Raw genomic sequence first — 24948 nt, 5'->3', positions numbered from 1 at the left:
AATGCAAGCACTTTCTGTCTGTAGAAGAAGTTTGAAGCCACAGCGGAGCAGGGAGGCCTTAATGTTCAGTGTGCAGCGCCTGTAACGGGTCAAATATTGCTCCCAGTTGCATTTCAGGCCTTTGATGTCTGCTCACTGAGAAGTGCTGCTCCAGTTCAGGGCTTTTCCCCATCTATGCGCTGTCTTTGGAGAGTCAAATCATCTTCCCCTAAAGTTAACACCCCTTTATGGTCCAATAACATGCACCATTCTCCCCAGAGTCATTAAAACACATGACAATTATTAGGTAGAGAGTCATGGCATACATTTTGCCAAACAAAAAAGGGCAGGTGTTTTGAGAAAACAAAAGATGAGATATTCATGCAGTAAAAAAAAACAGCAAAACATAAATGATCCCATATTAGGCAGCAGGTCTTGAAATATCTCCATGATCGGAGAACAACTAGTTTTGACATCATGATGTCCTTCGATATGATGCGAACACAGCTTAAAACAGTCTTGTAACACTCTGTTGCTGGTCCTGTGGTTTAGCCACCACTAGATGGACCCATGGCACTGGAAACTTTAAAAACTACACTATAGTAGGAGCCCAAAAAGCATGTGGATGCTATACGCGCATGTGACTGTGCACTAGAACTCTGACTAAAGTAAAGCCTAAAATCAGTGCGATTCACACAAACATACGGGCCATGTTTGTGTTGAAGCTTCTCAGTTACTCACACAGACTTTTGGAATTGACTAATTTGACTGTGCAGCCTGAACATTTTGGAGCTTGTGAACAGTGAACCAATTTGCCAACTGGATTAAATTTGTCTTTGCCATAAGTCTCATTACAAAGTACTGTTGAAGAAACAAAACAGTAATCCTCAACAAAGACGTTTGGATGACACATGCAACGGTGCAGTGTGAATGCTACATTAAGCCCTTATGCCAGATTTTGGAATGTAATGAAGCATGAAAAATGAAACCTTAAAAAATCAGTTTTGTAGACGTCACTCAATATAACTTATGGGAAAAAACAACTTTGTATTCTTGATTACTGCCAAATCTATGTGCACTATTTAACTGACATGTTGTGTGCTTTATAAGGAACAGATATAATAGAAATTTCAAGGATATAAAAAGAGGTTGGATATATTTCTAAAAAGAGAAATAAGTGATCTCACGCTTTATTTATTGCTGGCTGCCTTGTGAGTACAGAGACATGTAAAATATTGTAGATTTGTGTCTGCGTTGATGTGCCTCTTTGACCTTTTATTTAAGCAAGTATGTCTGAGTTAGGACTGGCCCCAGCTGTTTTAGGACAACATAACCAATAGTAAATTAAATGCAAATATTGTGACTTAATTTATATCAAAGAATATTGTTATAATATCAGATATGTACTTTAATATCCAATAAACACCTACATGAAACAAAATGAAAACAATTTAAACCGATCAGCTTAGTCGACAAAGAGGCCTAACGACCAGTTTGCCAAATAAGTGATGAAAAGAGGGCAGCCCTAGTCTGAATGTGCTTATACTGTATGCTGCATGCCATGTGTTGTGTTGGCTGAGGTTCCCCTTGTCAGCATTGTCTTTTCCTCAGCGGTTCTGTTTGGGGCGATCACACCAGCAGGCCCAGTGCTGCACTACCAGTATGGCAGCAGTCCTCGGAGCAGTGTCTGAGAGCCTCCACAGCAGCCCTGTCCAGCCCAGCTCCACTGTCTGCGCCCCTGCCCCGACCCCTGTGTGGCGGTCACCCCTCTGACAGGGTCTGGCTGTGGCCCTCCAGCACCGGCTGTGTCAGGATGACTGCATCAGGCCTGTCAGGCGCTTTCCCGTCAATGACTTGCCCTAGAAGGTCAATTAAAACACATTACTAGACGCGATGCTGAAAGTATTTTTTTTAGATCACACAATATCTCTACCAACAAGGTGCTTTATTATCTAAATTGGTTGGTTGCAACCTTTCATGTGACTAGCATGTTATCTCAATCACAAACACACATCCTGTTACAGGTAAAAAAGAGCCATAATAGAGTGTAATATGGTTATAATTGCAAAAGCCACTGATAGTGAGCCAGCCAGTGTGGTTTGTGATATGAACAGCCCCAGCTCCAAATGACTTACCACACTGCGGGTGAACTTCTCCAAGGAGGTGCGGCGGCCCTGTTCAGTGTCTGCTGGCTGCTGTTTTGGGAGGGGGAAGCAGGGTGAGTGTTTGGGTCAGGTACGGGTGTTGACGTGGGGTCGGGGGTGATGTAGTTAGTGAGGAAAAAAGGGGCCAAGCATTGCAAAAATGAGGGCCGAGGACAATGTGGGAGTTGCATTTTTAGGAAATGGAGTGGGGTCAGTGACAGGCCAGCAGAAGGAGCAGTGTCCAAACGGGAAAGGGCAGAGAGGCTAGCATGAACAGAGGCAGCTGTGATTTGCTGGAAAGCTCCATATTACACAGCAACAGCTAAATGACTGTTTAGTCTTACAAAGTACACTGATAACCTACAGGAGGTAGAAAAAATAACATAAAACTTGTTATACACTTTTCTTTTCTGTCATACATATGTATGTACTGTATGTTGGTGATTTCTATTTAAAGCATGACTGTTGTTCCTCTTTTACGCAGCAGCTGGTCTGTGTTTGGCATATGATGTCATGTTTTTCGAGACTGTTCCCATAACATTTTACATAATTCAGCAGTTTCCTTGCACCTGCATCTTGGGCACAGTTGTTTTGCCTTTTTGGGGCTCTGTTAGTATCTCATGTCAGTGTCAAATTGGTAATTGTCAGACCCTGTTAAGAGCTGACAGATGCTGCCAAATGACATTAAAATGATACACCATTGTAGTGTGATTACCTTAAAGTACAAGCCGTAAACACTGAGTTGCTTTCCCCATGTATATTCTAAAAACGTCGCTAACTAGTGGTGGAAGAAGCATTCAGATCTTTGACTCAAGTAAAGGTAGCAATACCACTGTAGAAATATATTTTAAGTGCAAAAGTATAAGCTTAATATGCATAAAGTACAAAGGTAAAAGTACTCATTATGCAGAATGGGTCATTTCAGAATAAAATATATTATATCACTGGATTATAATTATTGATTTGAAGGACATCATACTGTCAGGTCGCTAAATCTATATTAATACGTCATTATTTTTTGTAGTTGATTATATTTGGAATCTGCAGTAACACTGACCAAAGCTGTCAAATAAATGTAGTGGAGTGAAAAGTACAGTATTTACAAGAATAAAGTAGTATAAAATTGAAACACCTCAAAATTGCACAGCACTTGAGTAAATGTACTGTTTTAGTTACTTTCCACAACTGCCACTATAGTGTTACTTTGCAGCATGTAATATTGATGCTATGGGCCGTACTTCCGCGGTGGCACAAGGACCAGCGCCAGCAGCGCTCTGACAGTTTGGTATTTCCTGACCTTGAAATTCTCTTTGCCTGTCTGTGTGGTATTTTGGTGCCCGGGCACAGTGCACAGTTCACAGTGCACAGGTGGGAGGAGAGGAACAAACAGGAAGGAGATTCATTCAAATGAGGCAAAGCTAGTTGTTGGTATTTTGGTGTAAATTGGATTTGGGTTCTTGGAAGTCAATCTGCTGCCAATCTGATGATTTTGTCAATGAGAGGAAACAAATATGTAGCACTAACGGAAAAATTTACTTAAAATGTAAATAAACTAATTTAATTAAACACTCCCCAGCCAGTAGATGCGTTTAAATTGGCATCAAAAAATAAAATGCCGTGTTCCTAACGCATAGCACTTGCGTGATTAAAATAGGACCCTATGCCTAATTACTGACTATATACATATGATAGATATAAACCTGCAATTTCTTTTAAATCATAAAATAAAGAATCAAACCAATATGAGAAATGCAATAAGAGGGTGATACAGGGGTCAGTGAGTGCAGCTCACCTTCTTTCTGGCTAACAGGAGGTCTTGGTAGATGTTGGATCGCAAAAAGCGTGCATAGCTGTCACTTTTCATTAGCTTGAATATGTGCTCCTGCAACAGAAAGAAAAACTGATGAGTGTGTGTTGGCCTGGTAGAAAAGGGAATGGAAAGGAGAAATAAAGGAGCGCTGATTATGGTAATGCTATGCGTGCATGTGTGATTTCGGGGGGGGGGGGCGGGTGATGCAAACTCGGTGTGCTGACATAAACGGCAGAGTCCTGTGAGACAGAGCTGAGTAATGTCCTGCCAGTGAGAGGAGGTCCACGTCACACATCACCAACCCACTTTGAACCGGAGGAATCCACGGTGAACCGACCAAACAACCTATTCATGGCATTACTCGCCTCATTAGGCCCTGGCACAAACACACTCCGTCATTCTTCTTCTCTCCTCTCTCTTTCTATTCCTCCCTGCCCTCTCATTCAATCACTTGTGTAACATGAGTGGGGTGGAGGGGTTCAGTGTTTCTGTGGGCAAGTGGATGGGAGAGGAAATAAATGGCTGTGGTGAGTGTGTGTGTTGTAAACAGGGATGTGGTGGAGGGCAAATCCATCTGAACTCAGTGAAAGGACCTTTTTAAGATTGAGCCTATACATGCTTTTAAGGCTGACACCATAGAAAGTGCCGTTAAATTACAATGAGGTACAAGGGGGAGGTACATGAATAATTTTGTCACTGGTTTCTCTATGAAGGCTACAGATTCGGCACCACCACAAAATCACTTTCTATGTAGCCGCCGGTGCACATAGATACAACGGCGCAGGTGTGTTGGCACAGTATGTGTCTGGTGTTTATTCAGACTTGTGTGAGTGTGTGTGAGTGTGTGTTCATGCGTGCGTGAACATGTATAGTTCTGTGAATTCATCCGTGAGGAAGAAACAACCCAGTCCACCTGAGCGTCCTCGTAGCTGTATCGTCCGGGGTCTTTGAGGTTCTGGCTGGTGCGCTCGTAGCTATGAGAGTCCAGGTTGATGGAGCTTGGCGCTCCCTCGGCCAGAAACTCCTGCCAGATCTCCTGCGCCCTGGAGGACACTTCCTGGAGCGGCCGCCGCTTCAGATCCTGCACTGCTAACCAGAACCTACAACGGCATCATATCTAATCAATAACAGCTTCCCCAAAGTATGAGATACAGTGTAGAAAAAAAACGGCATTTAAGCTGCCTATTTTTTTACATTCACTATTATCATATATGCCGATGATGCCATTTAATATGATTAATGAATTGATACTAATATTTCTGCAATATGTTATCATACTTGTTTTGAAAATTAAATGTTTGTGGACTTTTGGGTAAAAACAGTGCCTTATATTTTATCATAGATCATAGGTTTCATGCGTAAAATCTTAATCAGTAAGCTTAATCAATATTTATGCAGAAAGATACAAAAATCTAATTAGGTCATTAACTCCATTTCTATTGTTGTTTAGTTATTTTTTCCACAGCAACTGTACCATTATGCTAAAATATCCCATAATCCCAATAACTCTCTGTGGGTTTTGTCACTACGAGTGACCCATTTCACATACAATTAATCCTGTGATCCATTGTTCATATAAAAATAATGATTATAGTCACTTTAAGAACGGCATGAGGTACAATGACAGCCTCACCGCAGGTTCTCTGAGCTGAACTCTGACTCCAGGAACTTCAGGAACTGGTCTCGTCCTGCAGGATCTTTCAGCGCCTCCTCCAGAGAGAAACCCCATTTCTTCACACGCTGCTGGCTGGGGTCACGACTGCTCAGAATAAAACAGATTAGAAAAGAATAGAATGAAATGGGATAGAATAGAAAACAGTGGTTTAGTGTTTACAGGAGTGTCAGAACATAGTCGACCTTTGAGAATGCCAGCATTAGTTCTCATTTGAGATGAGATACAAACAGACAGATCTCTCCTAATTCAGGACAACAAAAGTTCATCAGCACTGAGACCTCTACTCTCCACCTGACCTCAGTGTTGGTTTAAAGCATTATCAGCCTCTGGTGAACTCTCAGCCCGCATCCCAACGCGGCCCCTCCAGCCTCACCTTGCCTCCAAATCCCAGAAGGAAGAGTCATCACCGATCCAGGGGTTGGAGGGCTCTGTGGCCGACACAAAGGGGTCATATTCTATGAACTGCTCTGTGTAGCTCATCAGACTGTCGGCCACTTTGGAAACCTTCATACAGTGTCGGTCCAGCTGGATGTTCAAGAAGGTAATCTGGTGAAGAGGAGGAGAGAGAGTAATGAGGAAGCTAAATAAGGCAACAGCCCATCAGTCTTCGTCCCCGACTGTCGTTATGATGGATGGGCGAGACAGACTGGCAGTAATGACCTATGGAGAAGACTGTCACACCGTGAGTTACCTCCTTCTGAACGTCCTCTTTGGTGGTCTTCCTGGTCGGCTGTGAGCTGATGTGGATGGGACTCGGCTGGCTCTGGCCATCATCTGGTACCCCATAGACTGACTGGAGACGCAAGGAGAGATGTGTTAAATTTTGTTTTGTTGTTGATGCCATTGGGTTTTGATAAACCTTGACAGACCAATATTGTAGTTTGATAAATGTCAGGTCATAGTTGTGGGACCAGGGCCTTAGTTACCATCAAAGATACCAAGGTCATGGCCTCAGTATTGTGTCTGGGATTTTTGGGTTTTAACAACATGAATGATTTTACAATTACACACAAATTACAAATGGTGAGTTTTTAATTTTTCAGACAAAATATCTTTAGATTTTATTTGATTGCTTAATTTGTAAAAAAAAAAAAAAAAATTTGTATAATAATGTTATTATTAAAAATGTATATATGTTTTGTAAAAAACATTTTTATATATTATAAAATGCATGCTTTTTGTAAAACATCTGTATAGCTAAACAAAAAATATATATACAGAAATTGTCATTTTATATTTTGTAAAATATTTCATAAAAACCTAAAATATTTTTATAACTAAACAAAAATATATTTAGTTTTTCATTATTCGTATTTGTGTAATAAAACAATGTGTAAAGCATTTTACAAAAATGACATTTTGGAAGAAATATTTTTATGACTAAACAAAAATATACATTCATAAATAAAAAAAATTTGTAAGAAAAAGACAAACAGACATTTAATTAAAGTATAATAAAGGGATTTAGTATTTCTCCCAACCAGAATTATATCCTGGCACTGTGGAAAAAGCTTTGAGATATAACATTTACAGAATATATGACTAAGCAGTTAAATGAATAAAAAAATTGATTTTAAATGACCTGAAAGTTTTCAGTGGCTTGTCAAAAAGATTCTTCAGGGTTGGTGAGTTGGTGCTGTGAGGGATGTATGGCTACAGGTCTGTGTGGGACGGTCATGGGATGATTGAGATGATAATATTATGGTTCAGAAAGCTAAACTGTTGTGCATCACACCACACTCTCCTCACCTTCTTCACCCTGTGTGGGTTCCTCTCTCTTCGGCACTTGCGGATGTCCATCTCTGTGGTGTTGACACAGCCTGGCTGTGGGAGGTGGCAGGAGACAGAGTGTGTTTCTGGGTCAGATAACAGTGTTTCTCCAGCATGTATACTCTGCGCCTGTCCTCCTCACACAATACAACGCTGTTTCTCTATTCAGTAATGCCACGCTCACAAAAGCCCCGTATGTAAAGTGACTGGCACCAAATCTGATTCTGCTACCAACAACAAAACAGGGCTCTCAGCTGAACAGTGGAGCTGAATCTGCTGTTTTCAGGTTTTAAGTGCTAAAATTGTCTACCCACATAACAGTCCTTCTTTCTTTGTCTATGTTCATTTCCATTTTTACAGTTTTGTAGCATCTGATCCTCCTTTCCTTTTCTTTTCTCATGACTTCGGCCCTAACTCACCACTGGCCGATGGACGTCCCAGAATGCCCTCTCCTGGCTGTCCAGGATCTTCCTCTCTGCCTTGTCCTTCTTTCTGTCGATCCTGTCAACAGAGGAAACATGCCCCTCATATGTAGAGCACACACCTCTGAAATATCAGGTCACAATAAACAATAAATCAGGCCCCAGAATGAAGTAACACACTCTCCCAAACACACACACGCTAATACCACTGACAGGCCAGACTAGAGAGCAAAAAGCTCGGGAGAGCGGGTCTTAACCTGTCTGCTCGCCTCACAAAGTGATGCCTGGTTTCTGCCGCTGGTGGGGCAGAGCTCTTACATAACTGACATTTACTGATCGGTCCTTGCTAGGTTTTGTTTGCTCTCCAGATGTAAGAAGACTTCCCATATCACCCCCACAAAACAGCAGCAAACAATGGCATGACTTTAAAGATTTTTACAGACAAGAGAGGAAGATTCTTTCCTCACTGAAATGAGACATAAACTGAGACATTATTGCTGTGCTTACACATGCAGGCCACCAGATGGAGGTCTTACTAAGAGATAGAAGTCATGGAGAATTGTGTGCGTTTAATTCCATAGGGGAATACTTGCTGTATTTAATGCTTGTAACCCTCAAGTCAAAGCAGGTTGTATAAACAGAGCATTGTTAATGGGAAAAGCATTGGCCCAACCCCCAGCTGACACTGCACACTGAATTTTCTCTTCCTTGGGGAAATAACACTCAAATCATGCATGTAGCCAAAGGTTAGTATATTATAAGTATGAATGTATAAACCTGATTTCGTCAACAACTCTCTATTCCCAACAGCTCTCCTACTGCCTTAACTGTGTCACATTAGAACGACACTGACGTCAGGAGGTGACATGTTCTGACTCGTGTAAACGCGTGTACTCACTTGACTTGAGCTTCAGCTTGCATGAAAATAAATTCCCACTTCCTGGCGAAAGCCCTCTGCAGCCGGGCGAGGTTCTCCTGAAGGAACCAATCAGGTACGGCGTGAGGGGAGATGGTTATTTGAATTCAAGGCAGTTAGATGATTACATTATCCATTCACTGTAATGGTGTGCCATAACTTTGGATTACCATTGCTGAGATGAGACGACCTCTCACCGTGTCCCTGAACAAGTTACTGAACTGCTGCTGAGTTTTGCACACAGGCACTGTGTTTGTATACTGAATTAATCAGTGTAATAACTGTAAGGAATTACTGTATTCTTAAAGGAATAGTTCAAAATTTTGGGAGAGTTAAACAGACAGACAACATTGACACTTACATGTCTGTATGGTAAATATGAAGCTTAATTTTGGGAGAGTTAAACAGACAGACAACATTGACACTTACATGTCTGTATGGTAAATATGAAGCTTACGCAAAAAGCTGGTTAGCTTAGCTTAGCATAAAGACTGGAAACAAGGGGAAACAGCAAGCCTGGCTCTGTACAAAGGTAACAAAATCCACCTGCCAGAGCTTTAAATATGCTGCTAGGCATATTATATTATATTATTATCTTTGGACAAAGCCATGCTAGCAGTTTCTTTGCCTCCAGTCTTTGTGCTAAGCTAAGATAACCTGCTGCTGGCTGTAGCCGATTAGCTTAGCATGACAGATTACTTTTCGCAAGAAGGTGAACACATTTCCCAAAATGTCAAACTATTCTTTTAAATACTTTCCTGTTACCAGGTACAACATGGATTTCTGAAATTATAAAATAATTTGGTTAACATGGTTCTACATGTTTCATTTTCACTATTGCTGCAATCACAATAACATAGACCTTTTAGATATCACCTCTGATGTGAGGCCAGTGGGGATGATTACCAACAAAGGTCACAACTCATACCATAAACCCATGAGCACATTGAATGCAACTTTGCATGATACATTTTGCTTTTTAAAAGAAAAAGCTTTACACGCTCTTCAAAGCTCCATAATATACACATATAAAAACTGCATACTAAATTGTGTGTCCTTAATCACACAACCTAAACAAACATCTGTCAAAGATACAGTAAATGACCTCATTACAAAGAGAGAAAAAAAATCTGAGTACCAACTAGCAGGCATGTTAACAGTGAGAGCAATGAGGCCTGGAGGCATAAAGTGACCTGAATAGGAGAGAAGGGCTGCTGGACAATAGTTGCAGAGTAATTTAGAATATTAAAGTGCAGTGCATTGCTACTGTATAACAGCAAGAGATCAGCACTGCAGTAATGCCCCTCTTGAGACTGTATTGATCTGCTGATGCCAAGTAGGCCTATAGGTATTTCTGTACATATTTTGGGGCCAGTAAATGACTGTATTGTATTCTGCCAAATGGTGCTCCTGAAAAAGAAAAATGACCTTTGACAGATTTGTATAAAAGTCTGTGATTTGTGATTTGATAATGGCTTTTTGCTGGGAAGAATGGATCTTGGCATTTCAAGGCCCCAGAGGACACTGTTTCGGCTCTTTCGTGAAAGAAAACAGGAAATTCAGAGTGTCATATTATATAATGATAGCATTGAACAGACAGCTTCCCGGCAATCGCTAAACCAAAAATGACAGAATGTACTTACAGCTTCATAGTCAGCTAGCTCAAGCCTGGCCTTATTCTGCATGGTGCGCTTGCACAGGTAAATGGCTGGAGGGGGGAAGAGAGACAGAGTAGAGAGACAGAGTGAGACATGAAGAGGTCAGTAGAGTTTGTCAGATGGGTTGTCTGGGGTGTAACTACAAAATAAAAATCTCCAATGGATGGTGCTCATTTTTTTTTTTACTGAGGTCTCAGCTGTGTGAACCAACACTAATGAACAGAGCAGGCAGGCGATGTTGTTGTCTTCTGAAATAACAAGCCTGGAGTAAATGCCATGCAGAGAGCTGGAGATGGCTCATATGAGTGACTGTCCTTTTATTTTGTTGGTGCTAATCTTGTCCCACAGGACTCTCTGTAGTGGGGGAGTTCCTCAGGGCCAGATACTTTACAGGGAATAGCCATGTGGATCAATACTCAGTTGAGTGTCAACAACAGATCAACAGTATGAGTTGTGTTTCAGCTCTGGAGAAAGAGAGATAGCCGAAGGCATTAGCGAGATCTTACTGGTTTGGGGAAAGAGGCAAAGGGGGACAGTGCGTGACTCACCATAGTCTGTGTTCTCAGGCTCCCAACAGTTTGAAGGCCAGAAGTATGGAGACTGATGAAAACAGAAAGGGATGAAACAGACACAGATTTACTCATATAATCAGCATTACATCCTTTTTCTAGATAAACAATAATAGTCTCCGATATGAATGTTGGAGTCTCATTTTACCCACCACCCACGCTCCCTCTGCACTTCCACGCAAAGTCAAAAGACGACTCCTTGTTTGATGATGATCCCTGACGTCCGCGTGCTGCACATAACTATCTGGGGAGCGATGGTAGCTATATTCTCTCTATCCATATTTAATTGTCTATTGCACATGATATTACACATTCAAAGTTCATTCCCAAGTCCATTAATAATGGATCGCTCACATCTATCATGCATTCTTAATAACGGGGCAGAATTAGAAAGTTGGTGGTACTCAACCACATATTTCATCTCCGCTATTACTCATAACGGTAATTAGCCTAAGAGCAAAAGGCTGATGCTGACGCATGTGCTTGTTTGAGGGTAATGAACAAAAAGGTTAACATGCTCTCACTCAGCCTTGTAACTGTCATTTCAACTCAGAAGTCGATCTAAAAGACTTTACTGCTGCAAATTTGTGAGAGTTGTCATTAAATCTGGGTCTTCTACCAGAATAGTATCTATTTATAGACCAGCAAGCAAACATCCCCCTGTCACTAATCCTTACAGCACAGCTATGGAGACGGACAATACATTTCAGATGCGCCGTGGACTCTTTTTAGATGCTCATGACGTGGGCCTGTTGCATCACGACAACATCAGAGGGAATATTTTTAGCCCCTGCTGAATGAGCAAATGTGACACACGCTGCCCTCCCTGTGCAGGAACAATAATGGCTTTTAATCTTGAGCAATAGAGGTGAGGATAAATGCATTCAGAGGTAGATTGAGGGGGAGGAGCTGGTGAAAGGGAAAAGTGCAGAGCCAGCGTGCGGCCAGCTCAGTGCTTCCCATAGGGGAGCCTGCCTGGCTGGCTGGCCGGATTAAGATGCTAATGGTCCAGTCACAGAAATGAGTCATCGCGGAGCCGTCAGAAGGACCTGTCAAAGTTCATGCTGGATCAGATGGAGCGAAGACAATAGACACCCCACTGACAAGCTACACGGCGGGCCTGTAGGCCCAGTTCTGCGGCCCACCTCCTGCTCTGACGAAGCGTCCGGCAGGGATGTACAGTATCGACCTTGGTGGGATGAGTAATAGGCTTAGCAAGGATTGCACTCATTAGCATCACGCAATAAACATATCCCTCTGATGAACTACCATCATCTTATCATAATATATTCAAAGGCCTCCTAACACGTATCGAGGGCTCTCCCATGATGGAGCTTTCTGTACCTGAAAGCGGTAAAGGGTTCCGTCATCTTTAAGTGTCAGGACGTGGTCAGAGATGGGGAAGATGTAGCCGTGGGCAGCAATCAGACTCCCAAGGTGGATGGCTTCAGCTGTGGACATGAGAGAAGGCACATAGAAGGGAGGGGAGGCATGATTCGAAATTGCCTTCCTCTTCAATTGAGCTCCATTGTGCTTACATGTAATGACAGATTGCTCAGTGGGCATACCTGGATCTTCAATGGAGAGGTTTTTCATCAGCCACTGAACAATGTCCGCCCCTGGTATTCAGAGAAGGACATTGGTTAGAAGTGGCGTCACAGTTCCACATCTGCAATAGTTTCGACAAAAGCTGCAATCCGCAAACACAAATGAGCTTTGGAGAAGTCTTTGTGATTCATTTCTGTGGGTCAAAGCTGTCAAAGCTGACTAGGTGTCTGAATATAACATAATGTTAGCAGGTTTGCAGTCCTTCCTCGCTCTCTGCTCCTGGACAGCACAATGTTTGGCGCGATCCTCGTGCTTGGCAGAGGCTGCTGAGAGAGATGGTGAGGCCATCGGGCCTGGGGGAGCCATGTGAAGGAGTGACTCAGAAAACAACCTCTGGGAGAGCGGGAGCTCCAATACTGGTGACTCATTTCATACACAAACACATGGAGGAGTACAGTGCATATGCACAGACGGACACAGACTGAAACGAGAAAGAGAAAACTAGCTTTTCTGCAGTGTGACAAGGGCAGCGTCACACCACAGGCAGTTTCCTCTGAGGCTGAGATCTTATTGGCAAAGACATCATCTGCCTCCAAACGTAGTAGCAGAAATTTAAATGAGCCCAAAAGGTCATATTTGTCCGCTCACTGGGACAACAAAACACACACACACACACACACATACAAATACTAACCTGATACCACACTGGGGATCTTGGAGAGGAAGCTTTTGACGGTCCGGATGGCCACACCTCCTGCCTTCTCATCTTGTATTCGAGTAACGATGTCTTCAATCTGTGGGGAGGTCAGTGAGAAATTGTGTTAAAGGTTCAAATAAAAATATATATTTTCTACAGTAATTTAAAATAGTTCTAACAACACAACTGGGATTATTGTGCATATGTGTTTTTTTGTTCTATTTTCGTGGAAATAAAATTCATCACAGTGATAGAAAAGAAAAGCATCCAATGTAATTTTGACAAATTTTCAAACATTACAGGAGCGGACACAAAGACGTATTAGCATTCATTTAGAGTTGTGTAAGTCAATTATTCACTTTCCTGAGGGGAGCTGAGAGAGCGAATCAAAACAGTAAAATCGTGGCCCATAAAAACAAAATTTGAGCTTAGAGATGCTAAAACGCTCCATAGAGCTGAGGGTTGATGTCGGGTAATAATTCTCTGTTGGTTTGTTACTACAAAGTCCATGATCCACTGTTAACATAAAAACATTGATTAAATTCAGGCTAGGGTTATTTAAAGTCGCTGATGTGTTGAATTGTTATTTGTTTATTTTTATCATCTTAGATTGAAGAAAAATGAGACAACCCAAGAGAAAATTCTATGCCTTACTTTTAGCCCATTTATCTCATCTGTATTGCCTGCCATATTTTTTTGATACTACCACCAAAACTTATTTAATTCTCCAGATAGCAGCTGGAAGCAAATGTAATACCCAGAGGAAACCCGACTAGTGATGCAGGAAATTGACCTGAGGCCAACCCAAACAGTTGAATCTAAACATATCTGGTTTTGATAGTGGTATAAAGTGACAGCCTGTGGAATGGACTCCGTAATGCTCACACCTTAAAGATAGAAAGGGCGTGGGTCAAAGTTTCAATAGATTGAATAGTTTACTAAACACATATTTGCATGATAATATGGCTGCACGTTGAGGTGATTTTATTTAGCTGTTACAAGGGCTTCGGTCAGAAGCTTTGGCCAATTGAAAAAGGCTGTCACAGCTATTCCCCAGAGGAAGAGATAAACATCACACCTCCGACACAGCCAGAGCCCCAAACACATCTCACATCAGCAGCCTAAAATTAGGCCCAGCACGGCACAGCTCGCCACTCAAACACCACACAGGGGAGAGCACATTCAGTAAACAAGCAAACATCCAGTCACTCAAGGACATGGACACACACACATGAACACAGAGAAATAAACCCATGTAGTCCTACACACACAAACACATAATAACATGTAATTTATTTTCAAAAATCTGTGTTTTTTCGTCAGGTGCCTGAACAGGTTGTTCATGAACATAAGTAGTAAGGTCAGGTCCTGTATTGATGTGCTCTGTTGCCTGATGGATTCTCACTAGAAATCAATCTACATCAAAAAGAACCTGATTTTGCACACTTAGCTCTATTATCAGCAGCCAACCATATGCAATACAGTAGCAGCTAAGGTCGTAGTGCTGGCTATTAAATTCTTTATGGCTCCCTAAGCATCTGTCTGGTAAGTAAGCACACTCTGATGCCCGCACACATACACACTCACACACGCACATGCACACAAGCACACACACTGCTACAGTATGACAAAGCTGATTAGGTGAATTTCGAGGGTTCAACTGATGGGCTCGACACACTCCGAATATAAAGAAGAATTTTTCTGCTTTTCTCTCATCCGCAGAAGGCTGTTCCCTCTTTATCCCACCACATTCACAGCTGACTTCAAGTCACGATCGCAGACACACAGCATCCCGCCGTGCTCTAGTTTGGGCCGATCCAGCATACTTCTGGACCCTCTTCTCTCTTTCCTCCTCCCTCCACTGTTCATTCATCATTTAACACAGCATATCTGTGAGTGAAGTCCCACCGCTATGGCGGGCAGACAGGCACTAAAACACTGAATTACATTGTGTGCTGTATATGATTATGACATTGTACTGTAGTTTTTAGCCATGCTAGGCTGTAGGAATGGCAGTGTAGAAATATCTTGACAGCTTTTGGATGGATTGACACTATATTTGGTATAGACATTAAAGTCCCCCTCAGGACATGACCCCAGCTAGCCCCACCATTAGGTCTAATGACATTCCCATCACCTTCAGCTGTACTTTGTGTTTAGTGCTACTTAGCAAATGTTAGCATGCTAACACACTAAACTAAGATGGTGAACATGGAAAACATCATACATGAGCATTGTCACCGTGAGCATGTTAGCATGCTGACGTTAGCATTTAGCTAAAAAAAACATTATGGCTAAGTAGCGTGGCTGTAGTAGACTTTTGTTGGCGATTACAGATATTTGTTATCTGACAACATGTGCGTGGATTTAGCAATACACATGTATATATAACCATTTACATTTACACAATTCTCAGGTTTTAATGCGCCAATAGATACAGTATGCTGGATTTGAACAATATTTTGGCCATCCAATGTCTTCAGGTTTCCAAGCCTGGTGTTTCAGATGTGCGTTTTACCTCATAGATAATATATGACCTCAACCCATTGCACTTGAATTTTGCAACATTTTGTAGCCTTCAAGTGATTGTCCACCAAAAATCTGCAATATCTTTTGGAAACGTGGGAAGTATGGTAAAGTGAGAGCAACAAGCGAAGAGTGCCGCATGCTACAGTGCATTTACTCAACCTCCATTACAATCAAAGATAATCATCCTCCTTGGCAAAGCATTAAATGGATGATTCATACACGCGCCCCATAAATCTACAACAAAACACCCAGATGCATATGGATATAATAACAGACATAATGTAGAGCAGAGAGGAAGGAGATAGCACCGCGTGGCAAGACAATTACCAATCTCTCACCATAAGCTTGAGAGAGTGTCTTGGCATGAATTATTGAACATCCACTATGGAGAATTACTGCCTCAACTCTTGTTGATAAATCTCTCACGGGACAGGAGGGGGGGAGGGAGAGAGAGAGAGAGAGGGAGAGAGAGAGCTGCATCTGCCCTCTGTGTTGTGAACAGAGCCTTTGGTATTTTAGACCTGCTTTCGCCTACATGTGAGCATAAACAGGTTTACATGAGCACAATCAGGGGCACAACAGATTAGCACTGACACATCACCATTGTTCCTTTGAAGACAAACCTTCCACACAGAACAACAGGGAGAAAAGCTTTGAAATCAGCTCTGCTCGATCCACCTCTGAAGGACTCCCCAAATCCCCCTTCTTTTGTTCTCATATAATGATGGACCTTGGCCTGGGTATAGCAGTGTAGAAAGAAGGACTCATTATCTCCCTATAGGACGACAGCAGACAAGAAGTACTTGGCACAGCCACAGAAAGTGCACATCGTATCTCCTGGATGTACAAGCTAATGGTGTTTGCAGCTTGGTGTGGAGGGGTTTTGGAGAGCTGAAAATTGCTGCTAGCATGCGATAATAGCACTTTGCCCCTCGCCACCGAGCTCTATAAATGATTATCAGGTGAACACTTGTGTATCTTGCCACTGTATGTTTGCACACGTGTGTCCAGATTTGTACCAATACATAGCTGTGTGTTTGTGTAGGTGTGTGTGTGTGTTGTCATTATTTGTCTTATCTTTTATGGCTCTGAGGGCGGCACTAGCACTCTGTATGGCCTCTGTATGTGAGGGAGAAGCTAGAGGTGAAGTACGACAATAGAGGCCACCAGTTAATAAAAAACATTTATTCCACATTAATGTCAGGAACTGAACGCTCTACCATTCAAAACAAGATGTCAGTACTTCCTGTAACATGGTTTTGTAATTGGGACTTAATGAAGTGAAATAAAACCATCTAAATGAGAGCGTCAGTGACATAAATAACCGTGAAGTAAACGCGATGATAGGAAGGCTTTAAGTATGGAAAGATTCAATTCTCCTACTAATTGAAATGCCGTGCCCTTTTTTCCAAAAATGGCCAGAGATGAAGCTATTAAAAACTGGCCCAGTCTTCAGAAATGAGACAGCTGCTGCTAAAAGATGTATCAGGCGGTAATAGCGCCATTAATGATTCAGCAGTCATCAGCGGGCTCGGGCACACTTGTCATTGTTGAAAGACATTCGGAGTCTGTGAGGAAAAACGACGAACCGTCCAGGTGACGGGCAAAAAGATAGATTTCTGGCCTGGAGATGATTATGACGTGTCGCTGAGAGCTGGATGAAGATGAAATAGGGATGAGGCTTTGAAAAGTTTTCCAAGTCATTTTCAAACACCTAAAGCAGCTTGTGCTTTTACTATACTTCTAGTATCCCAGGGTTCATTTGTGTTTTGTATGTACTTATATTAGCCATTTATTAGCTTGTAATTACAGTAGAAAAACCTGTATTTACTCTTCTTTCTTATGATTTCAGTGTGAACTCCATAATCAAGGAATAGAATATAACAACGACACAACCGTATCTGAAATGTATTAGGCTTTATTAGGATTGTATTATATTATGCATAATGCTATTATAAATGAGAGCAGCTGGCTGGATTTCACTGCTCAGTGGAAACACAGACACAATGTTCCTAATGTGACAGAAGGCCTGCGCTCTCTTCTTCTTCTGTTCGTTTTAATCTGGAGAGAAAACAACAGCCCCGAGTATTAAGAGATGGTTTTAAATACGTGATATATCAAATATTTTCCAGTAATTAAAATAATCAATACCTTACCGGGACTCTCTGTAGTTCTCGCACTGTGGTCCTCTCCAGTCTGATAAAATATGAATAAATCTTCGTAACCTTAAATACTACTGTAGTAAATGATTATTCACCATCTGACCTTCAACAATAAATGGAAATATGATGTATATAATCATAGTTCAATGATGTTCATTCTAACTTCATAGAGGTTTGGAGCATTGCCAGGGCAGCTGGAAATGTGTATTGCCAGGTTTTCCAGCATCAAAAGGGTCAGAGAGAATAATTATTTCAAATCTGCATTGAGTCCTACATCAGACGTGACGAAGGCCATCGTGACTGCAGTCCTGAACCAGGAGTTCCTGCTTCACATAGACTCCTTTACTGTACTTCTCTCTGCTGCAGCTCCTTCACTCCATCTAAAGTCAAGGCCACATTGGTCTCCACATTGGTCCTCTGACTGTGAACACAAAGGAATTTAAACAAATGCACTATATGGATGCTGACATTATTATGCCTTAAATTTGCTTCAAAGTCCGTTTTGTGCCATAATGTGTAAACAACTAAGGCTACCACTGTGGCCTCCATCTCTGGAGGCAGCACTATACAATTTGTGCTCCAAATCCTGGACTTTATGTGTTTGTGACCATGTGTTTTTGTCTTGGAGAAACAACAGAATTGGGATTTTTTTCTTTAGAAGACCTAAAGCTGCTACAGTACTTTGCCTTACAGTGTGTCTGTTGCTTTGCCAGTTGCTGTGTCAATTAGCTTAGACCTAGATGCACTGTTTTGCTTTGCCCTCCATCACATGAGCTGCTTTATATGCTTTTAACAAATCCCTTGAAAGAGACTCAAAGCACTACTGAATTGTTTCTTCTGGTGTATTGTTTGATATTGCTGACTGCAGCAGGGTGTCTGAGCCTTAAACTTTAACTCTGTTTCTTCACAGTGAGCAACTGTGGCTGTACTGAGTCCCCGCTGGCTCATAGAACAGTAGCCCTCCCAATGTGTGCTTTCACCCGAGTGTGTTGTCATAAGCACTGTCTTTTGCAGTTCTTATGTTTCCAGACACTTGTGGGCTAGTAGGACACTACGAGCATAGTAACCACCCCTGGCAGTTGGCCTGTAGCCTTCCCTTTCTGTTGCATGTGTACTTCTTGTTCACTCTAACTTTTTATATTTGTATTTGTGTAAATGTATTCTTACAGATAGCACATTAGAAAAGTCCCATTATTCAGCTGGTCTCACATGAATCTCTTTTTAATTCCTTTAAACAGCAGTCATTAAAAGGGCACACCATTTGACTTTGCATGTGCTGAAACACTGTTCTGTAGCTCTTCAGCAGACAACAAAAAAATGGCTGTCGCGTTGAAGTCTCATCAAAATTTCTCTCCTCATTCACTTTCAATCCCATTTACAAAAGGACGCAAGCTACATTAACACTAATATACTGTAGTTTATGTCTTCAAGCCACTTAACACTGTACAATTAAGTTCACAATGTGCACAATATTAAGATGTAATGACCTATATTCATTGCACACGTTCTGTCCTGGCCTATAACTTGTTGGATGATACATTATGAAGGAATTTCTCCAAAGTACACAACCTGTCACACAATACTTTTCTGAGTGCCATGTTGACCTCTGCGCCATACTGGGTGCATAATTAAGTGAGTTCCAGCTGGTGTGTGGTGCCCTGGGGAACGAGGTGAGAATAAAGCCTGCTGGAGAGAGAAGCCCCCCCCCTCTGTCTGTCCCATCTTCTCTCTCCCATCTCTCCTCCCCACTGCCATCACCATCCAACTCTCTTAGCATCCAAGTCAGGATGAGGGAGCTGTGAGAGCTTCTCTGCTGGATCTGACGCACCGGGGAGAGACGCTGACAGCCACACAAGGAGCAGCACAGCGGACTGGAAAAGCCCTGCCAACCAAAGTGGTGATGGTTGGAGACTTTGCTTTGGAGACGTGTGAATGATTCACATTTGCACACACTCGATCACACACTGACACATACCCATTGTTGTGACCCACAATGTCACGTGTAACGTGTGAACGCTCTTGGCGATTCCCATCAAATCACCTGCTACGTCTAATATTGCATTTCAGCGAGGCATCAACAATGTCCTAACACTTCTGAAAGAGACGTATTCACTGATCCATTTCTTCTCCAAATTGCCATCTCCACAGGAATGCCCTGCAGGGAGAGGCTTTTCTTTTCTGCAATAAACAACTGTTTTCCTATCAGAACCTGCAGCTAAAAAAATGCCTTTTACACTCCAGTGAAGCCATTTTCCCTTTTGCCAATACCTTTCATACGTAATCCCTGTAACCATTATTGGCGATGGATTGTAGATGCACTACAGTTAATTGTTTGAACGTGGAGAAAAGCACCCTATCCACTCAAATCTGGGATCTTTGGGTTACGTAATTTCGAGAAAAGCCTGCTGATGGTTGAAAGCATGCGAGAGCACATCTTTGTATTGTTCTGCTAAATGGCTTCTTCAGGTTTCCTCGAGGGTGAGGCAACGCGTTAAGAGCATTAGGTCTTTCCTGTCAGCAAACATGTAAACAGTACCTTGTAGCGATTTAGTCCCAATTTTTTTTGTCACATTCTTTCCTCAAGTCAGGTGTCGCCCTGTGGATTCATGTGTAATTTAATCACATACCAGGCATTAGCAGTCTCTTCAGCTCAAGTGGCCGCAACTTAATAGAGACCCTGTCCTGACAAAGAGGCCCAGAGGTACAGGGTCCAATTAGCTGCAGCTTGATTACCCATCCAGCTGGATGCTCCACAGGGAAACAGATCCAGAAGTGTCCAACTGTGGTGCTGAGCCCACTTTGAACCATGTGTTGGGACAGAGAGTGTTGATGAGGGTGTTTGTCACTTGTTTGGGCCAGTTGAGGATCCCTTATGGTAACTGGCGTAGGTGCTATGTGGAGATTTCGGAGATGGGATGGGCATGTGTGTGTGTGTGTGTGTGTGTCAGCTTAGATCCTCCATCTCCATGGCAACGCAGTGGCAAGAGGAGCTAAAGCAATTAAAAGTTTGTCAAGTTCGGCTCAAGCATGGGCAGGAAGCCAGCTTGACTAAATTACAATTACAGATCGAGCTCTTTGGACGGGAGGGATAATCTTGTTGTCAGTGCTTTCTGACTCTTTTTTAAAAAGAGGAATTAATAAGCTCCCTTTATGCTCCTCAAAATCAAAAGGAGATACTTTAAATCAACGCTTTGGTATGGGCAGAATTCTTGTGTGCAAAATGCAGATGGTACTAAAGAGAGCATAAGCCTACCCACAAACTACATGACTCATCAGGTCACCTTTCTGTTGATGAGACTCAAGGAGGACAGAAAGAGATCATCTCCCCTCTTGTGAATGTCTGTTGTTAGATACTCCACGGGTTGCTAAGGGCTTGAGTGCAGGGAAAACAGGAGTCTGCAGCCCCTCTGAATAGATAGTCCACTCTAAAACAAAGTGCCCTGTGCAGATACGGGAGCTACTTTTGAAAGAGACACTGTCTGAAATGAAGGGCATCAGCAGCCACACATTCGACTGGCTGCTTTTACAGGCCGGTTTTACTCTGATGTCGGATTTTCTCATAACTGTGCCGCTTTTATTGCACATCAAAAATGAACCGCAGCTACAACAAGGCACAAAAAGGTCATTTGCTCCGGCGGGAGAGAATCACATTACCTGCAGTTCACTCCTGTGCAAGATTTACCTCAGAGATCATTCTATAACAGCAATTTACATGCAAGAAGGCTACTTTCACAGCAAACACCTCTCACACCACCTGCATTTTGAGTGCCTGTGGGACTCTGTAAAGGTTCGGATCTTAATAAGGTTCAGTATCCTCACAGCCACTAGTCTGTAATTAGGTAAGAAAAGCAAAGGGAGGCTATTTGCATGTGGAGTAATGAAAGAAAAAACACAGAGAGGGAGAGGTGGGATGCGACAGCTCAGTGTGAAGAAAGCCAACAGATTGTACCAGGCGAAAAGCATCTGCCGCTATCTGCCTGATTGTCAGTTTCAAAGTTCTTTACAGAGAGGGTTTTCTATCATTTATCAGCTTTTTTTTTTCCTGCCGTCTTCTAGTCTCTCAGTCACAGGAGGAATCTGCGTCTCGCCTCTAAGTCACAGTGTGTTCGGTGTTATGCAAAACAAGAGGTAAGCTGCTAAAATGTAAAAGTGGAAATCAACAGTGGTGCGACAGTGACGGGTGAGAGACTGGCTAACACTGTGCTATTTTGAGCATGTGGGTGAGGATGCTCACCGTTTAGAGCCCCTATGGGAGGCCTCTGACTGGGCACCATTCACTGTGCCACTGCCAATTTAGGAGCTTGGTGGCTCATGGAAGCTACTCTTACACACTGTTGCTGTCTGTGTGAAAGCGGCGATAGTGAAGTTCAGTTTAAATCTTTCCCACTTTCTCGATCGATACATCTTCATTCTGGCTTCCTATCTGGGGCACTGCACCAGCTAATCATGTAATGATATCTGCAGGAGATTGGTTTGAGGTGGTAAAACCTCAGGGCCATCTGTCTATCTTTGATGTTGGCATCGTCCCCTGACACTCTACTCCTGGCGGTCCCATTCCTCAAGGCCTGGTGGTAATTGGGTTACAGAGAGAGAGAGAAAGAGGACGAGAGGAGGCGTCATCAAGCCCAGGTCTGCCTCGTCCCTCTCTCTGGGCCCACAAGTCTGTTCTTGATGTCTGACACACAGGAGACAAACTCTTGCATCGCAGAGAACAGGAGAGGAGAGCCATGATGAAGGATTTGGGCCCCAGAAGAAGTCGACAACTCCTTCCTTTCAATATTTACTCCAGATTATATTTCATGTTGTCATACTTGCCAAAACACAGTCAAAACTAGGCCTTCCCCTTGTTCTCTAATCAATGTGTCCTTCTATTGAAGTGTTGATGAATGATGTTTGATAGGCCAATCACAAAGGACGTGGAGCCAGCATCCGAAACGACAAGATGTGTTCTCTAGTTCTAACAGTGAAATCCAAGTGGTGGGCAGGTCCGGCCTCTCCCATCTGTGCTCAGCTCCCTCCATTACAACACACACAGATGGTTCTTTAGCCTGTCATTAGTAAACTGTTGAATGGGTATGAGTGTGTAGCATGTAGAGGGACTTCGCAGCCAAATGATGCATCACATCTTAATCAGCTTAGCCAAGTTTTGATTTAAAGGAATGTTTTTCTTCTATGTCGTCTCTCCATAACGCCATCTGCTCCTAATTCCTTCTCTCTCACTCGGGAGGCGGTATGTTTCAATCCTCTGCACGTTATTCCTCAGCTCAAAATTATGCTGTTTCTCAGCACGGTTCCTCATGCGCGCCTATGCTCACATGCAATCAGTGAGTAAGAGAGGCCCTTGACCTTTCAAGATGCATGGATTTTCTGTCATGGCTACTGGTATAAGGGATTTTTTATAGCTCCGCTGTGTATCATTAAGCTCCATCCCTTCCATGTCGTCTCCACCGAGGTACGACTGTCACTCACACACTGCTGTTACTGCAGACGTGACGTCCCTATTACCTGAGTCGGTTCCCCCACCGCAAGCGTGAGAATGCTGACAGGCTTTTAGGGGCAAGCAGTGTTACTGTGAGAACAGAAGGACTAAGTGAAAAGGGCTGTTATGAAAGAGAGAGGAGGTGTAGTGGAGCACAGGGGGGTAAATGTGCCTCTGGACCCTCACAGATCTTAAGAAACTGAAGTTGAACCTGAGCGCCACATTCACCAGCAGTTCTGTGCATAATGCCGAGCAGCGTTAGGGTATTTTTCTCAGAGCGCCACTTCAAGTCTGGTGAGGTGCTATGAAAACAACTCTGTTCTCGCTTGGTGACAGATTTCCAATGCTGGCAATAAAGCCTTGTTACTTCCAACTCGCAGGTACTGGTAATGAAATTTGGGCTGCTGAGCTGACATGTGGAGGGGAAATCTCATCTCGCAGTGCCACGGGGGCAGCAGGCAGCACCACGCACCTGTGATGCGCTTTGCCACCCTCAGCCCCTGTCGGGATGACTCCTCTTCCTGATCGTGGCCCTGCGGAGGACATGTCAGCAGTGGTGGCCTTTGTCACACTGCATCCTCTCCCTCCCTCACACGCCACTCGTCCAATTATCATCCTCTAATCGTCTTTTAATGAAACCGAATGATGCCTGGGGTGGCTGGGGGAAGCTCCTGCACTTGCATCACAGGCATAAAAAAAAACGTTTCACTACAGGATATATTACAGAGCCGCATTAGCTTATAGGCCGATTGACCGACTGAATTATAGAATCAATAGATAGTAAAGTGTGAGCGCTACAGTGGGTGTTCCATGGCATCAAAGTCTTGCTCACTGCTGATTGATTATCTATAATTTCAACAAACCAGCTTCAGTGTTAGCTAATGCTTTGCTAAGCAGTGACCAAATTTGCTCATAAATCTTTTAAAAGATTTTTTTGGGGCATTTCTGCTTTATTGTGATAGTGACAGCTGGAGAGAGAGGAAGGGGAAGACATGCAGCAAAGGACCAAGGCTGGAATCGAACCCAGGCCAATGCGATAAGGACTCAGCCTTGATACACAGCATGCACTCTAGGCACCAGGTAAGATACCAGGGCGCCCGCTCATAAATCTTTTATTCTTTCACCTCAGGGGAGCCAAAAATGAACCATCTATTATGTCAGCAAAGCTAGAATATGCAACCCAACCATCACACCCCCTTGAATTATTGAATAAGCTTCCTAGAAAGGGACTAGCCATGCTTTGTGATCTAATATCCTCTCAACATATTTCAAAGAGAAGTGAAGTGTCCTTTTCTGTTTTCATCCCCGGCTGTGTGCTATCTGTGCGTGACAGCTGGCTATAATTTAGCAAGGCGATCAGCTCAGCCACACCTGCTTTAGGACTTTGCACATCAGAATTGTCTAGTTATTTCCTCCACAACGGCAGCTGCTAAAGCACTTCTCTGACCACAGCTGAGGATATTCCTATCATAACCTATGAATAAAATATTACACAGAAAGAATATCTCTAAAAAAGAGACAGAAGGGAAAATATTGGATTCTGAAAACCCAAATATCACTGTCTCACCGCAGCAGTGACGTTTGTAAATT

General features: G+C 42.8%; 1 protein-coding gene across 2 annotated transcripts in view; it reads right to left on the bottom strand.

The window, feature by feature from the left end:
• Positions 1-1399: 1399 nt before the first annotated feature.
• LOC139298066 (regulator of G-protein signaling 6-like) overlaps positions 1400-24948 on the bottom strand; it is a 37332-nt gene continuing 13783 nt past the window's right edge. Inside the window, exons 3-17 of one of the 2 annotated variants that reach the window (XM_070920896.1) lie at positions 13186-13285; positions 12512-12562; positions 12288-12394; positions 10923-10974; positions 10360-10424; positions 8699-8775; positions 7798-7879; positions 7358-7432; positions 6300-6401; positions 5982-6154; positions 5567-5692; positions 4847-5033; positions 3916-4005; positions 2115-2174; positions 1400-1838 (exon numbers count right to left, since the gene is read on the bottom strand). In XM_070920896.1, coding sequence (XP_070776997.1) covers positions 1788-1838; positions 2115-2174; positions 3916-4005; positions 4847-5033; positions 5567-5692; positions 5982-6154; positions 6300-6401; positions 7358-7432; positions 7798-7879; positions 8699-8775; positions 10360-10424; positions 10923-10974; positions 12288-12394; positions 12512-12562; positions 13186-13285 — 1398 coding nt within the window. In that variant the 3' untranslated portion in view covers positions 1400-1787. The remainder of the gene's footprint in view (positions 1839-2114; positions 2175-3915; positions 4006-4846; positions 5034-5566; positions 5693-5981; positions 6155-6299; positions 6402-7357; positions 7433-7797; positions 7880-8698; positions 8776-10359; positions 10425-10922; positions 10975-12287; positions 12395-12511; positions 12563-13185; positions 13286-24948) is intronic. The other variant, XM_070920897.1, reaches the window with a different exon arrangement.

The sequence above is a fragment of the Enoplosus armatus genome, chromosome 15, assembly GCF_043641665.1.
Source record: "Enoplosus armatus isolate fEnoArm2 chromosome 15, fEnoArm2.hap1, whole genome shotgun sequence".
Lineage (NCBI taxonomy): Eukaryota > Metazoa > Chordata > Actinopteri > Centrarchiformes > Enoplosidae > Enoplosus > Enoplosus armatus.
Note: the sequence above shows the minus strand (reverse complement) of the source record. Positions and strands in the feature narration are given on the sequence as shown.